Source organism: Rhipicephalus microplus, chromosome 5, assembly GCF_043290135.1.
Source record: "Rhipicephalus microplus isolate Deutch F79 chromosome 5, USDA_Rmic, whole genome shotgun sequence".
Lineage (NCBI taxonomy): Eukaryota > Metazoa > Arthropoda > Arachnida > Ixodida > Ixodidae > Rhipicephalus > Rhipicephalus microplus.
In genome coordinates, this window is record NC_134704.1 from 131,385,684 (window position 1) to 131,400,814 (window position 15,131).

A 15,131-nucleotide genomic window follows, 5' to 3' on the forward strand; every position below is an offset into this window, starting at 1 on the left:
ACGGAGTGAATGATGGAGAGTGGGGCGAAGCATTCGTCCGTCCATTCGTTCTTGCTTCTGTCTGTCCATGCGTCCGTCTGTGTGACCATTCATGCGTCCATCCGTGCGTGCGTCTGTTCGTGCATCCATCCCTGCGTTCGTACATGCATCCGCCCCTTCATGTGTCCATTCATGCATCTGTCTGTGTATCCGTTCGTCCATCTATTCAACACTCCAAGTACCACCATCTCGCATCTTTTCATCATATATCCCCCATATAGAAGCACCGCCATCCAGCGGACATTCCAAGGACTAAACGAGAGGTGACACACGCACACTTTCTTACGGCTTGCGCTTCAGGTCTACTTCCCACCTTTAACCACCTCGAGTTCATGGTATATACTAGTTCACTGTATTCATGCCACTGTGACCCAACGCTCGCTAAACCCTACTAAAACCAAGGAGGTTACGCCCAGCGAGTATAACGTAGCAACCCTTTCATGTCAGATAGTGCTCAATGTACATGCCAATGGCTCCTAATGGGGATCGCAGCGTGTGCGTTAACTAAAAGCCGAATGCTCCTGTCTCTCATTCCCCCTTAGCAGACATTGGCATTTACATTGAGCACTATCTTTTATTGTTCAACAACGCACAGAAGAAATCTCTCACCGGCACCACCTTGAAGGTCAAAATGTTATACTTGTTACACTACAGCGGCTACGAGGGAGGAGCGAGTGCCGCTATAAGGAGCTGCGCCCCGTGCCTTGAAACCTCTTGAAACGGCGTTTCATTGGAACGGTGCCAACTTTGGGCACGCCAACGAACGCCGGTCGTGTCAGTTGCGCCTCGCGTCGCAGCTCACGTTTTGATAGCGTAGTGTCGCTGTGACCAGCTTGCCCTCTCATGCAAAAAGAGAGACGCGTGCATTGCTTTCCATTCTGAGCCTGCCATTTGCTACAGAGGAAGCGCGTTTGTTCCATTGGTAGACTCCCTTCTGTCTCTCATAATCAAATGGTGGTTTTGGGACGTCAAACCCCGCATGTTATATCAATCGTAGTCGTAGTAGCCAATGGCAATGCATTGCATGTCATTAAAAACGGTGTCACAGCATATCCATCGAGGAAATGATGCTGAGTGGGGAGAAACGTCCATCCGTGGGTTCGTCCACCACCCATCCGTCCGTGTTTCCGTCCGTGCGTTCGTGCATCAGTTTTTCGGTGCTTCCATGCATCTGTTTAATCCCTTCGTCTATCGAATCGTGCGTCCGTCCGTCCATGCATGCGTCCGTCCGTTTGTGCATCCATGCGTCCGTTCGTGCGTCCATCTGTCCATGTGTCTGTCCATGCGCTTGTCCATGCGTTCATACATCAGTGCCTCCATACCTTCATACGTCCATCCACCCATCCGTCCATCCATGCGTCCGTTCGTGTGTCTGTCCATCCGTGCGTGCGTCCGACCGTACATCTCCTCCGCCCCACTCGTAATCATTCATCTTATGGATATGCTGTAGTTTTTTGTTTGCCTAAGGGAGGCCAATTTGCTGATATCATCGGGAAAATGCTGAGCGCTATAATGTGGCCCCAACATTTATTCTTCCTCTTTGTATATATTAAGCCTTCGAAAAGCTGTAGTTGAGTGGGTGTTTCATTCAGTGCAACATCCTTCCCTTCTGTGTTCCACAACGTCAGCCACTCTTTATTATAAGTGATCCAATAAACGTGAAAGTATGCTTCACGTAATCTTTTCGCGTATATTTAGGAATGAATCAATATTCTTTATAATTGGCAGCTGAAATCATTTATAATAAGAATTATCCAAATTTCAGCTCCAAAAAAAGGTATGGTTTTGATGGGCACTGTAGTGGAGTCCTCCAGAAATTTGGACCACCTGGGGTGTTTCGAATTCGCACATGGGCCTCTAGCATCCCGCCTTCATCAAATGTGGCCGCTGCTGATGAGGTTCAATCCTCAGCGGGAATAACTAAGCAATAAGAACTAGATGGTAGATGCACCATGGTTTTTTGAAACCATTCATATGGCAATGAGTTAGGTGTACATGGGGGGCGGAAAGGGGGAGCGACGCGGTTACTTGGTTGCAATATATGAAACTGTCGATTGCCATTGTTTATAATTTTGCTTTATCTTTCCATTCTTACCGTTTAAGGTAGCCACATGGCATCCAGTGAATAGTCTCGCCTACTTCGTCAACTACACACAAGTTGCCGAAAAAGAATTTACAGACAAGCTCGAAGGCTTGACTCTGCGAGTTACCACGGTCGAGGTGAGAGCTAAAAGTTTTTCTGTTTGTTGTACAGTAAGGATTCATTGCAAAAACATTGTTCGAATGTATGCTGTGATGAGCATCTGAAGTGAATGGGTCAAGAGATCCCAGAACACTTTCTTGAGTTGATGTCGCCGAATTCAGATGGAGCTTTCAAGCACACCTCTACACTTCATTTTTATTGCTTGCACAAAGCATATAGCCCATATTTCATGTATAATTAAGTAGACAATTTTGATGTTGTTTGCGAAACTGATAACTGTTTGTAGAGATGAACTTGTTCGACAACATTTCACAGTGTACTGCTTGCCGAATATCACAGGAGCTTTTGTATTTAGTTCCTTGTAGTGGTTCACCAAATGTAATTGCATTGTGCGCGAGAGTGGAAATTCATTCTAATTTCGGGAATTATTGCTGCATCAAGAGGAATGGAATTAAGTCTCGGTCATGGCTGGTATTACGCATACACCACAATTTTCTCAAAAGAATTTATTTGAAAGAAATTACAACTTACTATTCTCAAAGACGAAAAATTTCTTCTTTTTTTACTTTTTGAAAAGGGTAGACTTTGTCACAGATTTATTTGGTTCTGTGGCACTGCCCGATAATTTTCTTTTTCCTCTGTGCTGCGACCGTTTTCAGTTATATGCTTGCCCAATAGAGAAACAGCATTTGTTCTTTGTTTCCCAAAAGCCCCCCTCCCCCATTCTCTTGGAGGATGTCAGTGTGTCGCATTACTACAAGCCTTTAAAATGCGAAGCATTTCTTAGCGAACTTCAGCGACTTTGAGCGTATCTATCGATCTATCGAGCTGCTTACCTTTGGGTTTTCTCGTGGCACCCCCTTAAAGGGGCCCTGCCACACTTCTTAAGCATGGTCAGAAAACACTGCCTATCGGTAGTAGAGGCTCCCGACCACACGCGAGCCAAATATTATAGCGCAGCACGCGGCCTAAAAATCACAATAAGTTATCAAAGTCAGCTAAAAATAGCTTTCTCATCTTTCGACAAACTACAGAAATAAGCCCAGTAAGCCCATCTATCAACCGTTGGCTGATTTGAACATGGCACGCTCGGTTGTTAAAGAGGTCGCCGTGAGAGGCCGTTACCGGTGCACGCGTGATCGCACTGAAAAAGCCACGTATTCGAAGAAAAAAAGAAGGGAAAATGCTGAAGGTCACGAAGCGTGAGTTTTGTTTTTTGTTTGCCCTTCCCATCTCTCCCTGCTCATCTCCCAGTGCCTTCGTTGGGACGAGAGAAGAGAGAATGTGATTGCAGCGTGTCTCAAATATTAGTAACTCCGCTCGTACTGGACGGCTTCTTAAAATTTTTGCCACGCTCGATATGTGAGAAAACATGCCTGTCCAGTGAATTAATTCCATGGTTACTCAAAAAAGTGTTTCGGGGCCCCTTTAACTTTACGTGAACCAAAATTAGCATGGGAGGATAAGATGGTTTGATGACGCCCTGGTCAAGACATGAATAATGCCACAATCGCATGACCTACGTCTCGTCTCCTACACTTCCCATCAGACAGTGAGTGGCACGTACCCAGGATCGGGTATGTGCCACTGATAGGGGCGTATGCGCCACAGGTGATTGAAACTTAGTATCTACCCAGAAACGACGAGAACACACATGGGCAATTTCAACGCGCCATCGTTAAGAAATACCCGACATCGGTAGCATCAACCCGACGAATGCAAAGAATAAATGTCAGAGTCCCAGCTGGAATCGAACCCAAGCATTTTGCGTGGCAATGAATCATTTTACCACAGAACTACGCCAGGTCTCGGAACAACTTTTCAAATAGACGCTTTCCTTCATGAAAAGTGAGCAGTAGTTGCAGTGCTACCTACCCAATTTTATAAACATTACATATGTACTCCTTCGATACAGTCGTCACGACGGGTTAACGTCAATTGTGGTTAGTTCTTATGGGCTGAAGTTTATTTGTGTAGCAGTGTCCAGGGCCAGCATCCTCGCGAGCATCAGCGCTCCATATCAGCTTCTGGTGTTGCTGTACTTATGTTCTAGCGTTGCGCAAGTGCAAACAGCTGGCTATATAAACATCTGCAACTCTTCAACATATCTGTGTGCGTACAACATTTGTACATATATTTAGCGTCATTGCATGACGTGTCGCTCAATAAAAATATTTGCAACACGGTCACCTTCTCTCAGCTCGCTTCGCATAACGTTGATTCTCAGGTACGTGAGATCTGCCGATTTTTTTTTTCACTTAATCGCTCTTTGTGTCAGCACCTGGACTTTGCATGGCATTCGTACTTTGTTTCAGCAAGAATTTAGTGTTTATCTGAACGAACACAAGAGATACTTATACTGTGAGGCACGGCTTTCTTCGAGTCGAGCTCTGGCTCACACACGTTTATGATTATATCTGCAGATGTGGAAGTTGTAGAAATTATGGTGATATGTCCAGATGACAAATAATAGTCAGCAAATGCGCTAACAATACATGCTTGTTCTTTGCAGAAAAGGCAAAATGCATTCAATGTTGGAGTGAGACTAGACAGTATGCATTCAATGTTGTACTGAGACTAGACATGGTTTCATCGTAGAGAAGCGACACATCTGCAAAGAATAGTGGCTGTTGAAACAACACACACCAAAAACACCGAGAAATAATACGCAAGACAGCTCATATCGCCTGATTTCCCTTTCTTGGAAGCATTATTCACTTTTCTCGCTGACACAAAGAGAAATATCTGCGATTGTACTGTGTGACATTTTCGGAATATACATGCACAAGCATTTACGGACCATTTCTGTAAGCCCAACACCCAAAAATCCTGGTGCGTGTGTGCCCATCCTCTCGCAGGTGGAGTGCACCGTTTTTATGGTGCTCGATGAGCGGATGCGATTGCTCGTGTTCCTTACCTGGGGATCGTGGTAGTATTGTGAATGCATGCACAGCTGTAAGGCGAGCGCGATGTCCACTGATGTTGAGCCTATTGCAAAGTGTATTCTTTGATTCTGGAAGCGCAGCACACGCACACAATTAGGTAGCATGTAAGACAAAGAAAAGAAACAAGCACTTCCTTACTTATCCTGTGTCCTCGGTCTTCATGTGTGCGCAGCAAAATCATTATAGACTGTTACCTCACTGAGCTCGAACGATATCACATTATAATCTTTTTTGTTTGTGGATTCCGGCTTCTACAGAGTCGGCCGTACACGATGCTACATCCGGAGGGAAGCAATATGACTGGAAACGATCGCTTCTACGGCTACTGCATCGACCTCATTAAGCTACTCGCCAAGGAAATCGGATTCAAGTACGAGTTCTACCTCACTCCCGATGGTGCCTATGGAAAACCGCAGGCAAACAATGAGTGGAACGGAATGATACGTGAACTGCTAGACAGGGTATGCACCAGCAAAAGGGACAAAAAATGAGTCTACTTTTGTGTTTTTTTTTGTGTGTGTAGAACCTTCAACAAGAATAGGGAAAATTGGGTCTTCAAGTAATTTATAGAGCATAGATCTGATTGATGCTCTTATCGCACAAATTTACTATGCCTACAAGTAGAAGTAAACAGTCGACAAAATAAGGAAATTGCATATATGAGCATGCATGTCACACTGACCATCTTGTAAAAGTTACGATTATTCATTTTCTAAGCCTAATAAACTTTTAAGAATTATAAGTTAATAATTCAAAACCTGCTATCGGTGAGCCCTATACAAGTACATTGCAATCGCTACAACGATGTCTGTAAGTAGGCTGTTTTTGTTGGTAGTTACACAATACGTGACTATAGAATGCTTCCAGCATTCCTGCCTTGCTGCAAAGGCACTCCCCCTTTTGCTTCCACCAGCTACAATGATTAACTTCTACCTTCCAGCGATTTGCTATTCATGTGGGTCAATACTTTAAAGAGGTGTAAACCTATCATCTCGAGCGATACCGTAGAATGGTTAGCAATACGGGGCGAGTTTCTGAATCTTCAAATAACGAATAGAATGTGTTTAAAGGATTCAGTATTCAGTAGAATAGTACGTATTTGAAGTATGCAGTATTTTTTTAACGATGCCTGAATGATCAGCACCGACGTCAAAACTCCAGAAAGATAAACAGTCGCAAGAGTTTTAGATCATGTTTGTTGCTTTAATCGATAAGTCAACAGGATCGCTAGATCCGTACCTTATGGAAAGGTATTGCTGCTTCATTGACCCTGGAAATTTGTTTTTGGTTTAAAAACTGTTTTTAACACGCGATTGATCAATCCACAATCTTTCTCACGAGATAAGTGGTTTCGTTGGATCTCTTTTTTTTTTGAAGACACAGCAATATATTATGCAGCTGGTATATATATAAACTTCATTTTTCGTCTTTATGTATGTGTTCCTTGCTGGAATGTTGATGTTTTTTTTCTTTCCATGTAATAAGCTTGATTATGTTAGCAAGTTACCATGCTTGAGCGGAATAGCACCAGTCAGCAGCTATTGTCAACTTGGAATAACTGGAGATATGAAATACGGCTGCATTTAGTTTCAGAAATTTGATATTTTGCACAATTTTATATGATTAACAGCGCAAGCAAGAGTTGTGTTTCTTTGACTCGTTCTCGATAATACTTGCTCTTAGTGCGTAGTTCCAGTTTGTGCTAACTGATTTATCTATTAGCTGTATGTGCGGTGTTCCGTCAAACATGTTTAAATATTTACGTATCAGTTTTCTTTAAAATACAGGGACAAATTTGTGAATCGAGTACTGTAGTTGCTGCTGTATAAAAAAACCATACAAAATACCTCGCATCATTCAATTGCTGCTCTTCACAAGCTTATTTAAGTTTGCGTAACTCTAATCATATTGTGGGTTTAGAGTCATGTTAGTGTTCTTTTGTATAAGCTTTTTTATGTTTGACCCAAATGGGATATTGGGAGAGTATCAAGAGTGTCCTGCAAATGGTTGAATCACTATTCAAATACTTCTTGATTTGTACGTGATTTGTATTCCATTCACTACAGAAATACTCCTATAACACATATGCAGCGTCTTACCGATCGCTTTCACGATCAGTAGGACGGTGATCGCTTACGGCGATGAAAGTACTCATGCGGCAGGGCTTTGAGAGGACATTTCAGTGGAACGTATCTCACACTGATATTTAACTACATGAAAAAGCTGATGCTCTCGCACGCCAAGTGCTTTAGTGTGCCCGCATACTGGCAGCAACAAGAAAATATGTGCAACACGAATGACGCATAACGGTGAACAAACCTGCACATTAAATATCTATGATCCTACTGACATACTCGCCAAAAAATGCTACCCTCTATTGTACCGCGTTATAACGATATGTGCGTGCACGGAGACTCGGTTTTTTTTTTAAGACGGAAAGATGCACTCACTCACTCACTCACTTTTTTCGCATTCAGTGGTAAAATCAGTGAAAATAAACAATACATACCGGTATTCTCGAAGTTTGGCACAAAAAAAACAGCGATGGTTTCAGCTTTTAAAATGCTGATTCTAAACACTCGTGCTACCAAGATATCGATTTCGTAGAACGGCCCAAGGTAATCACATAAATCCTTCAACAACTGCGAAGTACCTTCTTGGAGACGTGGCTTTGAGGTACGTTCAGTAACTCAGACCTTGTGTCAAAACATAAAAACTGCACCCCGAACAATCACGGCCAGTATAAGCATTGTTAGCATCGCCCGCCAAAAGATTCTGACAACCACCACCACCAATGGTGTAGCCAGGAGTTTTGCTCGGATCACTCTAAATAGATCACGCGGTGTTTACATAAGTACTTTATTTCATATACCCTTGTAAGTGATCGAGTTGTATAGTGTTGTTAGTAGTGCTATATAGTGTTACTGTATTGGAAGTCGATCACTTAAAATGCAGACATTATGAGCCAGCCTGGTGGGCTGAACTCTGTCGGCGGGGAGATATGTCATAAAACCACTCCTTATGATGGCAACTTGCTGATGCTGTTAATGTCTCTGTTAGTGGCACGAGTGCCCCATGACGCTTTTATTTCTATTTAAAGCCCTTTAGATGGAGTTCTTGCTTCAGGTTCACCTAATATCCAGAAAAGTCTGAATAAACGACAGAGATATCGATAATTCAGATTCAAGTTAACAGTTATGTTTAACATTATGATACCTAAAAACATGATTTCACCTAAAGAAACAGCCAAAAAACTTTCAGGATAATAAATTAAAATATTTCAAGGTGTTTATTAAAAGAGCGGAGAATTTCTTTCTTAGCACCTAGGACTTTTCATGCATCTCATGGAGCGGACATCAGCATTATCCTACTTTCTGCTTAGCCTCATAGATCCGCTTCGGCAATGGGACAAAACACCAATAATCAAGCTAGGGAATGCAGTACAGTACAAGAATCTCTACGCGTGAGTTCTGCTATCGTACTTACAAGTTTGTGGTATGAGGGTTGGTGATAATTTTTATTGGGAAGAGTTTCTGTTGAAAACCTGTTCTTGTATATTGGTACTCGTGCAAGTACTTAATGCTTACAACCTCTGGGTAAAAATCGACAAAGCACAGAAGGCAGACGCCGCCATCGTGGACCTGACCATTACGTACGAGCGGGAGTCCGCGGTGGACTTCACCATTCCCTTCATGAGCACGGGCATCAGCATCCTCTTCAAGAAACCGGAGAAGAGTGACCCTTCGCTCTTTTCCTTCCTGTACCCCTTCTCCGTTGACGTGTGGCTGTACATGCTGACTGCCTACCTGGCCGTCTCGCTCCTCATATTCATCATGGGCCGCTTCACGCCCTACGAGTGGGTGGCGCCCCACCCGTGCGTTCCAGAAGAGGGAGAACTGCAGAGCCAGTTCAGCCTGCCCAACAGCTTCTGGTTGACAACGGGAGCCATCATGCAACAGGGATCGGAGTTCGTACCCATGTAAGAAAGACCTAAAGCCACCTGAAATTCATTGCGAGTGGCTTTTTTTTTTCAAAGAAATGATAAAATGGAGATTGAGTGCTGACATGGACTCAAGAAAAATCATCATCAGTCTGACTGTGCCCACTTCAGGCCAACCCATGTTATACCTGCGAATATGTAATCTCGTTTTCCCCCATAACTTTCTGTCGTTCCCACGCGCGATTGCCTCCTCGACGAATCTGGTCCCTTACTCTTATTGATCACCACTTGTCCTGCCTGCCGGCTACATGACTTCTTCATGCTTAATTTTTTCCTATTGCCCTTAACACTCGTTCATTCCCTGAAACACTCTGCTCTCTTTTATGTTTGGTTATACTTTTCATTTTTCTTTCAATTTCCCGCTGCTTCATCCCGGATAAGCCAGCCTTGTAAGTCTCCAGTTGTCTGCTTCGTATATGTAAGCAGCGGAAAGATGCAGGTGTTATATACTTTTATATTTAAACCAAGACACCGCGAACGTAGTGTAGTCCTGATCTCGCATGTCCTTGTCTGCAGGCCTACTATTTTTGTCATAAATCTCTACTCACTAGCTCAACTTTTTCTCATGCTCAATTTTAGAAAAAAAATCTCTTCTACTGCTTCAATTCGTAATGCCCAGCACTTTATACATTCTTAGTGAAATCATGAGCAAGTACCGAAGACAGAAAAGTGTCACTTCGTGCCTACAGCTACTCTCTTTACTGGTATAATACTCTCTCGCCTTGGTACATGTTGACTAGCTTTTCAAAAATGATGGCTGTTAAAGACTTCACTCGGCTGATTAGGACTACCATTGCCTTTGGCTTGCTGATGCTGTCCTAAATAAATGGTGAGAACTAGTGGGTGTACCTGTCTTTTTGCTGTAATGATACGAAAATTTCATTCAAACCGAATCTAGTAAAAAAAAAATCTCTCCAATTTTTTGTAAAAAATGTGAACTCATATTCGTAACACACAAGCCACATATGATTACAGAGTCAAAGTGTGCAATGATGCGATGGCAGTTAGACGATACCCCTAACATGTGACTTCCCGCCATCGTGCCGCATTACCCGCTAGTCAAAACGGGAGGGGTGAGTTCCTGTGTCACGCCTTGCGCCGAGATCTGCAGCTACGCCTAAATGTGGGCAGGAATAGGTGGCCACAATTGTCTTGCTGTCGGCAACTTATTTTTGACGGCTACTGAATATAAAAAAAAAACAACTCTCAGGTGTTTTGATGAAGCGCTTCAATAAATGCTGGCAGATTCCAATAAAGATAAAATTCGATTGTTTTTGTGTGAATGCTTCAATAATGAACACCTTACTACGACGTACCGACATTCTCAATTCTCGCATCCTTTCAGTGCGACATCAACTCGCATCGCCTCAAGCATGTGGGGGTGCTTCTCACTCATCATGGTCTCGTCGTACACGGCGAACCTGGCGGCCTTCTTGACGGCGCAGCGGATGACAGCACCCATTGAGAATGCCAATGACCTCGCCAAGCAGACAAAGATTGCTTACGGGTGTCTTGACGGCGGGTCGACATACCGTTTCTTTGAGGTTAGTGTATATTATTCACTTGTATGCTTTTATTGTTCGTTATCGCATCGTGCTGTTTAGTTAGAGTACTGCCAGGGCCGGCCGGCCCGCGGGCCCCGCCAGGCCTGGTAAGGCATTGTTGGATTTAGCCCAGACCAGGCTCGATCCAAGAAATAGAGTCAGCTTGGAGGACACGTGAAAAGCTATCCAGTATTCATATTTGCACATGACATAAAAGCATAGCAATTCATCCCCATGGCCTTTGCTCGACGGACACTTATTTTTGGTGTAAATTTAACAAACCTAGTTGAATGGTGAACCATTCGTTTACAAAAAAGAGCTACCAGCATCTATGATTGTGCTGTTAATTAAAAAAATTTAGAACTGTTTCGTCCTAAATTACTCCCTAGAAGCCTCTGGAGAAAAACTCGAAACCCTCACAAGTCGTTAAATTATCTTGGGATGCACTCTTGATGATGTTTCAACACAATAACACAGAAAAAAAAGATATTAGTGTTGAGCACCTGCCCGGTGTCTATTTGACGGCTCCGTCGATTTGCTGTTATCTCGCTATGCGTTTTAAATATGGCACATGTTATACTTTAAAAGCGATTATCTCAAAACATTATTTTTGTACTTTTGTTCCTTTATCTGAGCAACCACTGTGTCTAGAAACGTAAATTTCGGCCAGTATTTAGATAATGAAACAGGGATGTTGCCGAAGCAAAAGTACATTTGTGTGAGGAAGTGCTATTCTTCAAAATGACGTCTAATAGTTACTAACGATCAATGATTAGGCACCTGAAGTAAAAAATTTATCAAACGTGAGCAATATACTTTGCACTGGTAAATCTGCTTTAGTGAGAAGAGGAATGGCTCACGGTCACAATGATTGTAAAATATTTATTGTAACTCTTATAGTTGCAGAAAAAAGGGTATGTAAACTTTGCCTAAAATAGATGGCGTGTATCGGGCTTACCATGCTCCTTTAAAATTACCCAAAGAAGGCACCTGCGTGCTACCGGCGACGTTTCCTTTACGTCGGCACACCTTCAGATGCATACAGAGCATAATTACGAAAGTAATAAAAAATTTAGCAAGTACCTTTTACACAATTTAAAACCGTTAACTTTTATGTGAGAGCATTTTTCAAATGAATGGTAAATGCGCTTTTTGGTGTGCGGGTTTCGGTTTCAGCCAGCTAAATTAGCCAGATTTCATCACTACCAGGTGATTCGAAAATTTATTTGTAGGAAGAGCTGTATTTTAAAAAGAGAGGAAATTGGCCACCTTGACTAGACCGGTTATTTTCATTGGCTAAAAATTTTTTATTCCTATAGTCACTGCCATAATTATTGCTTCTATACAAGGCCAAGAAGCACCGCAGGTATGAAGCAGATGCCTCCTTTCTCTAATACTTGAATTGTAGTGGACAAATTTCTTAAAACACCCTGCATATCGACATGTTGGCACGTCTACGCTGTTTGGTTCTGTTGTTTTTTTTTTTGGTGCTTAACATCTCGAAGCGACCAAGCTAGGTTACGTACAATGCCGTAGTTGAGGGCTCCTGCTAATTAAGACCGCCTGGAGTATTTTAGCGTTCACTGAAATTGGAAAGTACAAGACGTCTAGCACTTTGCTTCGTCGTTATGCCACTCTATTTTTCAAGAAACTCGTAATATAAGTTTCCATCGTTATATTGAGTGAAAGACGCTCTTTCATACCGTAAGGAAATGTTTACTAAGTAATACTGCTGCAAGAGCAACGATACACTGCTAATGTTATATAGGGTATATAATATGTGCGCGCTTTGAATCAAGGGAAACGCTTCGGGTATGCAGATACGCTCGCATGCCCGTCACTCCTTCTTCCGCCTGCTTGCTTCGTAGACTTGCCAACGCGACTCGTGATCCATGAATATCTCCGGAGCAGTTGTTGATGTTCATTAAGTGCGAGATGTGGAGTGCGCACTTGTCACAGGTGTGCCTATTGATGCATTGACAATTTGTAGGGGCGAAGCTCCTTAAGGCATTGGTCGTGCGTCTTCTGTATATGTTTGTAGCCACCTCTCGTTTTACTCCTTCGAATGTCCACTTGGTGGCAGTACTTGTGTATGATGAATTATATGATGAAAATATGCAATATGACGGTACTTGGAGTGTTCACTAGATATATGGATGGACGGCCGGACGGATGGATGGACAGACAGACAGGCATAATGCAATTAGACGGACGGACAGACACAGAAACGGACGGATGCACATACATACATACATACATACAGAGAGACAGGTGGACGAGCGGATGGACAAACAGATGGACAGACAGACAGACAGACAGACAGACAGACAGACAGACAGACAGACAGACAGACAGACAGACAGACAGACAGATGCACGGACGCGGCCAGTGGATGATTCATGGTTGGCCGATAAAACTCTTCGAAGCTTTGCCCCACTCATCATCATTCACTTCGTGGATATGGTGGGATTTTTTGTTTTTTGTGTTAGCAAGGCAATCGCAAATATTTAGTAGTTGGCAATCAGCCAAAAATGTTTAGTGTTTAGCTGGAATGCCCATCGCATAGAACACATGTTGGTTGCTTTTGCGGCCACTTTAGAGTATTTCGTATTTTCACAGTGAATCACCAACGTCCTCATTTGTCGGAATGCAAGCGTTCTCGTGGCGCTTAAAAACGTGGAAACACTTGCGCGGGAGATGTAAGGGCTCTATATAAGACAGGTCATTATTATGATGTTGATTTGCTGCTGTACTTTTTGAAATAGGGGAGTGGGTAAGCATGGGGGAAGGTGTATAGGCAAGGGTATATTGGCACCTCTTACCGCAAAAATGTCCAATGGATCCTGCGGCACCCGGAGGGGAGGAATTTTTATATCTTAAGACTTCTCTAATTTCTGTCATTTTTGAATATTACGGGATAAGTAACATGCATAAAAACTGCAGATACAAGCCTCTACAATCATAAAAATATTATCTTGTGCAGGTTGCACGTGCTCAGCTCATCTTTCCTTGGTGTCTGCAAATGAGCAACCTGCTTGCGTCGCATAGTTTTGCAAGCTCCATAGCTGCTTCATTAGGGACCTGAGGGTGCCACTTATACTGCGCACCACACGTTTGTTAGAAGTTGCAATAATGCGTGCCGCTTGGCTCGTCGAAGTATTTCTGGCAGGCATGCGGCCTCTTGTTTACCCTTCACTTTTTCTTGCTATACATCTCCTTCTCTTACATTGCCGCTGCTGCGAGCTGAAAACCTGCCACCACAGCCTCACTTCGCTCCCCTGTTCGCACCGAGGCCTTCAGCTATTAGTGACTAGGCAACCCACTCTCCTATTTTCTGGTCACTGCGGTGGATCGCGCTCTGTACACCCGATATGCGACGTTCGACGGGGCGCACTGAAAAAGCCACCGGCATGGTTCATTTTGGCACTTGAATGGCCCAGATATTTGGAGACGCCGAGTCCGATCTTGCTTTAACGCTGTAGACAATTGCGTGCGACACAAATTGAAGAGAAGAAGGGTGCATTCCTAATCAAGTACCGGTTACATTCTCGCTATTGCAGTAAACTAGGCAGATAATTGACTATTTCTTGAGGATATCTAGAACACTTGATGGGACAGGATTATGTGTGTAGTGGAGCAGAGACTTCTTTGTTCTTCGACTGTTCGCATGTTCGCCATCTTGTGGGTGGCACTGAACTGAATGTCAGTAAAGGCTCCAGAGAGATTTTAGGACATCGTTTTGGTGCCGAAGAATTGGGAAGCCAGCCTTCATCTCCCCGCGACGTTCTTCCTGCCAAGGCCTTCTATATGCTGCCAAACCGATGACAAAAATCTGACGATGACAAAAATCTATATTGCTTTCATAACTTTAATTCTGAATACTGCAACAGAATAACCAGTAATTACGGTGGTGCTGCCATATTTGTTTCTTCTGGAATAGCTTATCGAAGAAGACATGACCTATTCTTAACCGTTGATAACTGTGAGTCTGTTTGGGTTGAAATAGATAACTGCTTTTTGACTGGTGACAATAAGAACCTCATATTTGGTTGTGTTTACCGTTCTCCTTCTTCACCAATTAGTGATTTCTGTACTAATCTCGACCATATTTTGCATAAAATTTCAATAGAAAATAAAAATGTTGTCATAATGGGTGATTTCAACATTAACTTACTAGATGAAGGATCACCCATCTGTATCAACTATACTAGTCTGCTTCATGGTTACGGATATGATTGCCTGATTGACGCTCCCACGCGTGAAGATTTTTCAGGCTCATGTACACTCATCGATCATGCTCTCTCTAATTTACTAGACCCACCAGAGGCAAAAGTTTTACACATTGACATCAGTGATCATTACCCCATCATCCTACGCTTCAATACTAATGCTCGACCGCA

At 43.1% G+C, this 15,131-nt stretch overlaps 1 protein-coding gene across 1 annotated transcript in view; it reads left to right on the forward strand.

Annotated features, from left to right (window-relative positions):
* LOC119173713 (glutamate receptor ionotropic, kainate 2) overlaps positions 1–15,131 on the forward strand; it is a 117,156-nt gene that overhangs the window by 66,998 nt on the left and 35,027 nt on the right. Inside the window, exons 9-12 of the mRNA XM_037424504.2 lie at positions 2,143–2,259; positions 5,445–5,648; positions 8,805–9,166; positions 10,533–10,731. Of these exons, the coding sequence (XP_037280401.2) occupies positions 2,143–2,259; positions 5,445–5,648; positions 8,805–9,166; positions 10,533–10,731 (882 nt within the window). The remainder of the gene's footprint in view (positions 1–2,142; positions 2,260–5,444; positions 5,649–8,804; positions 9,167–10,532; positions 10,732–15,131) is intronic.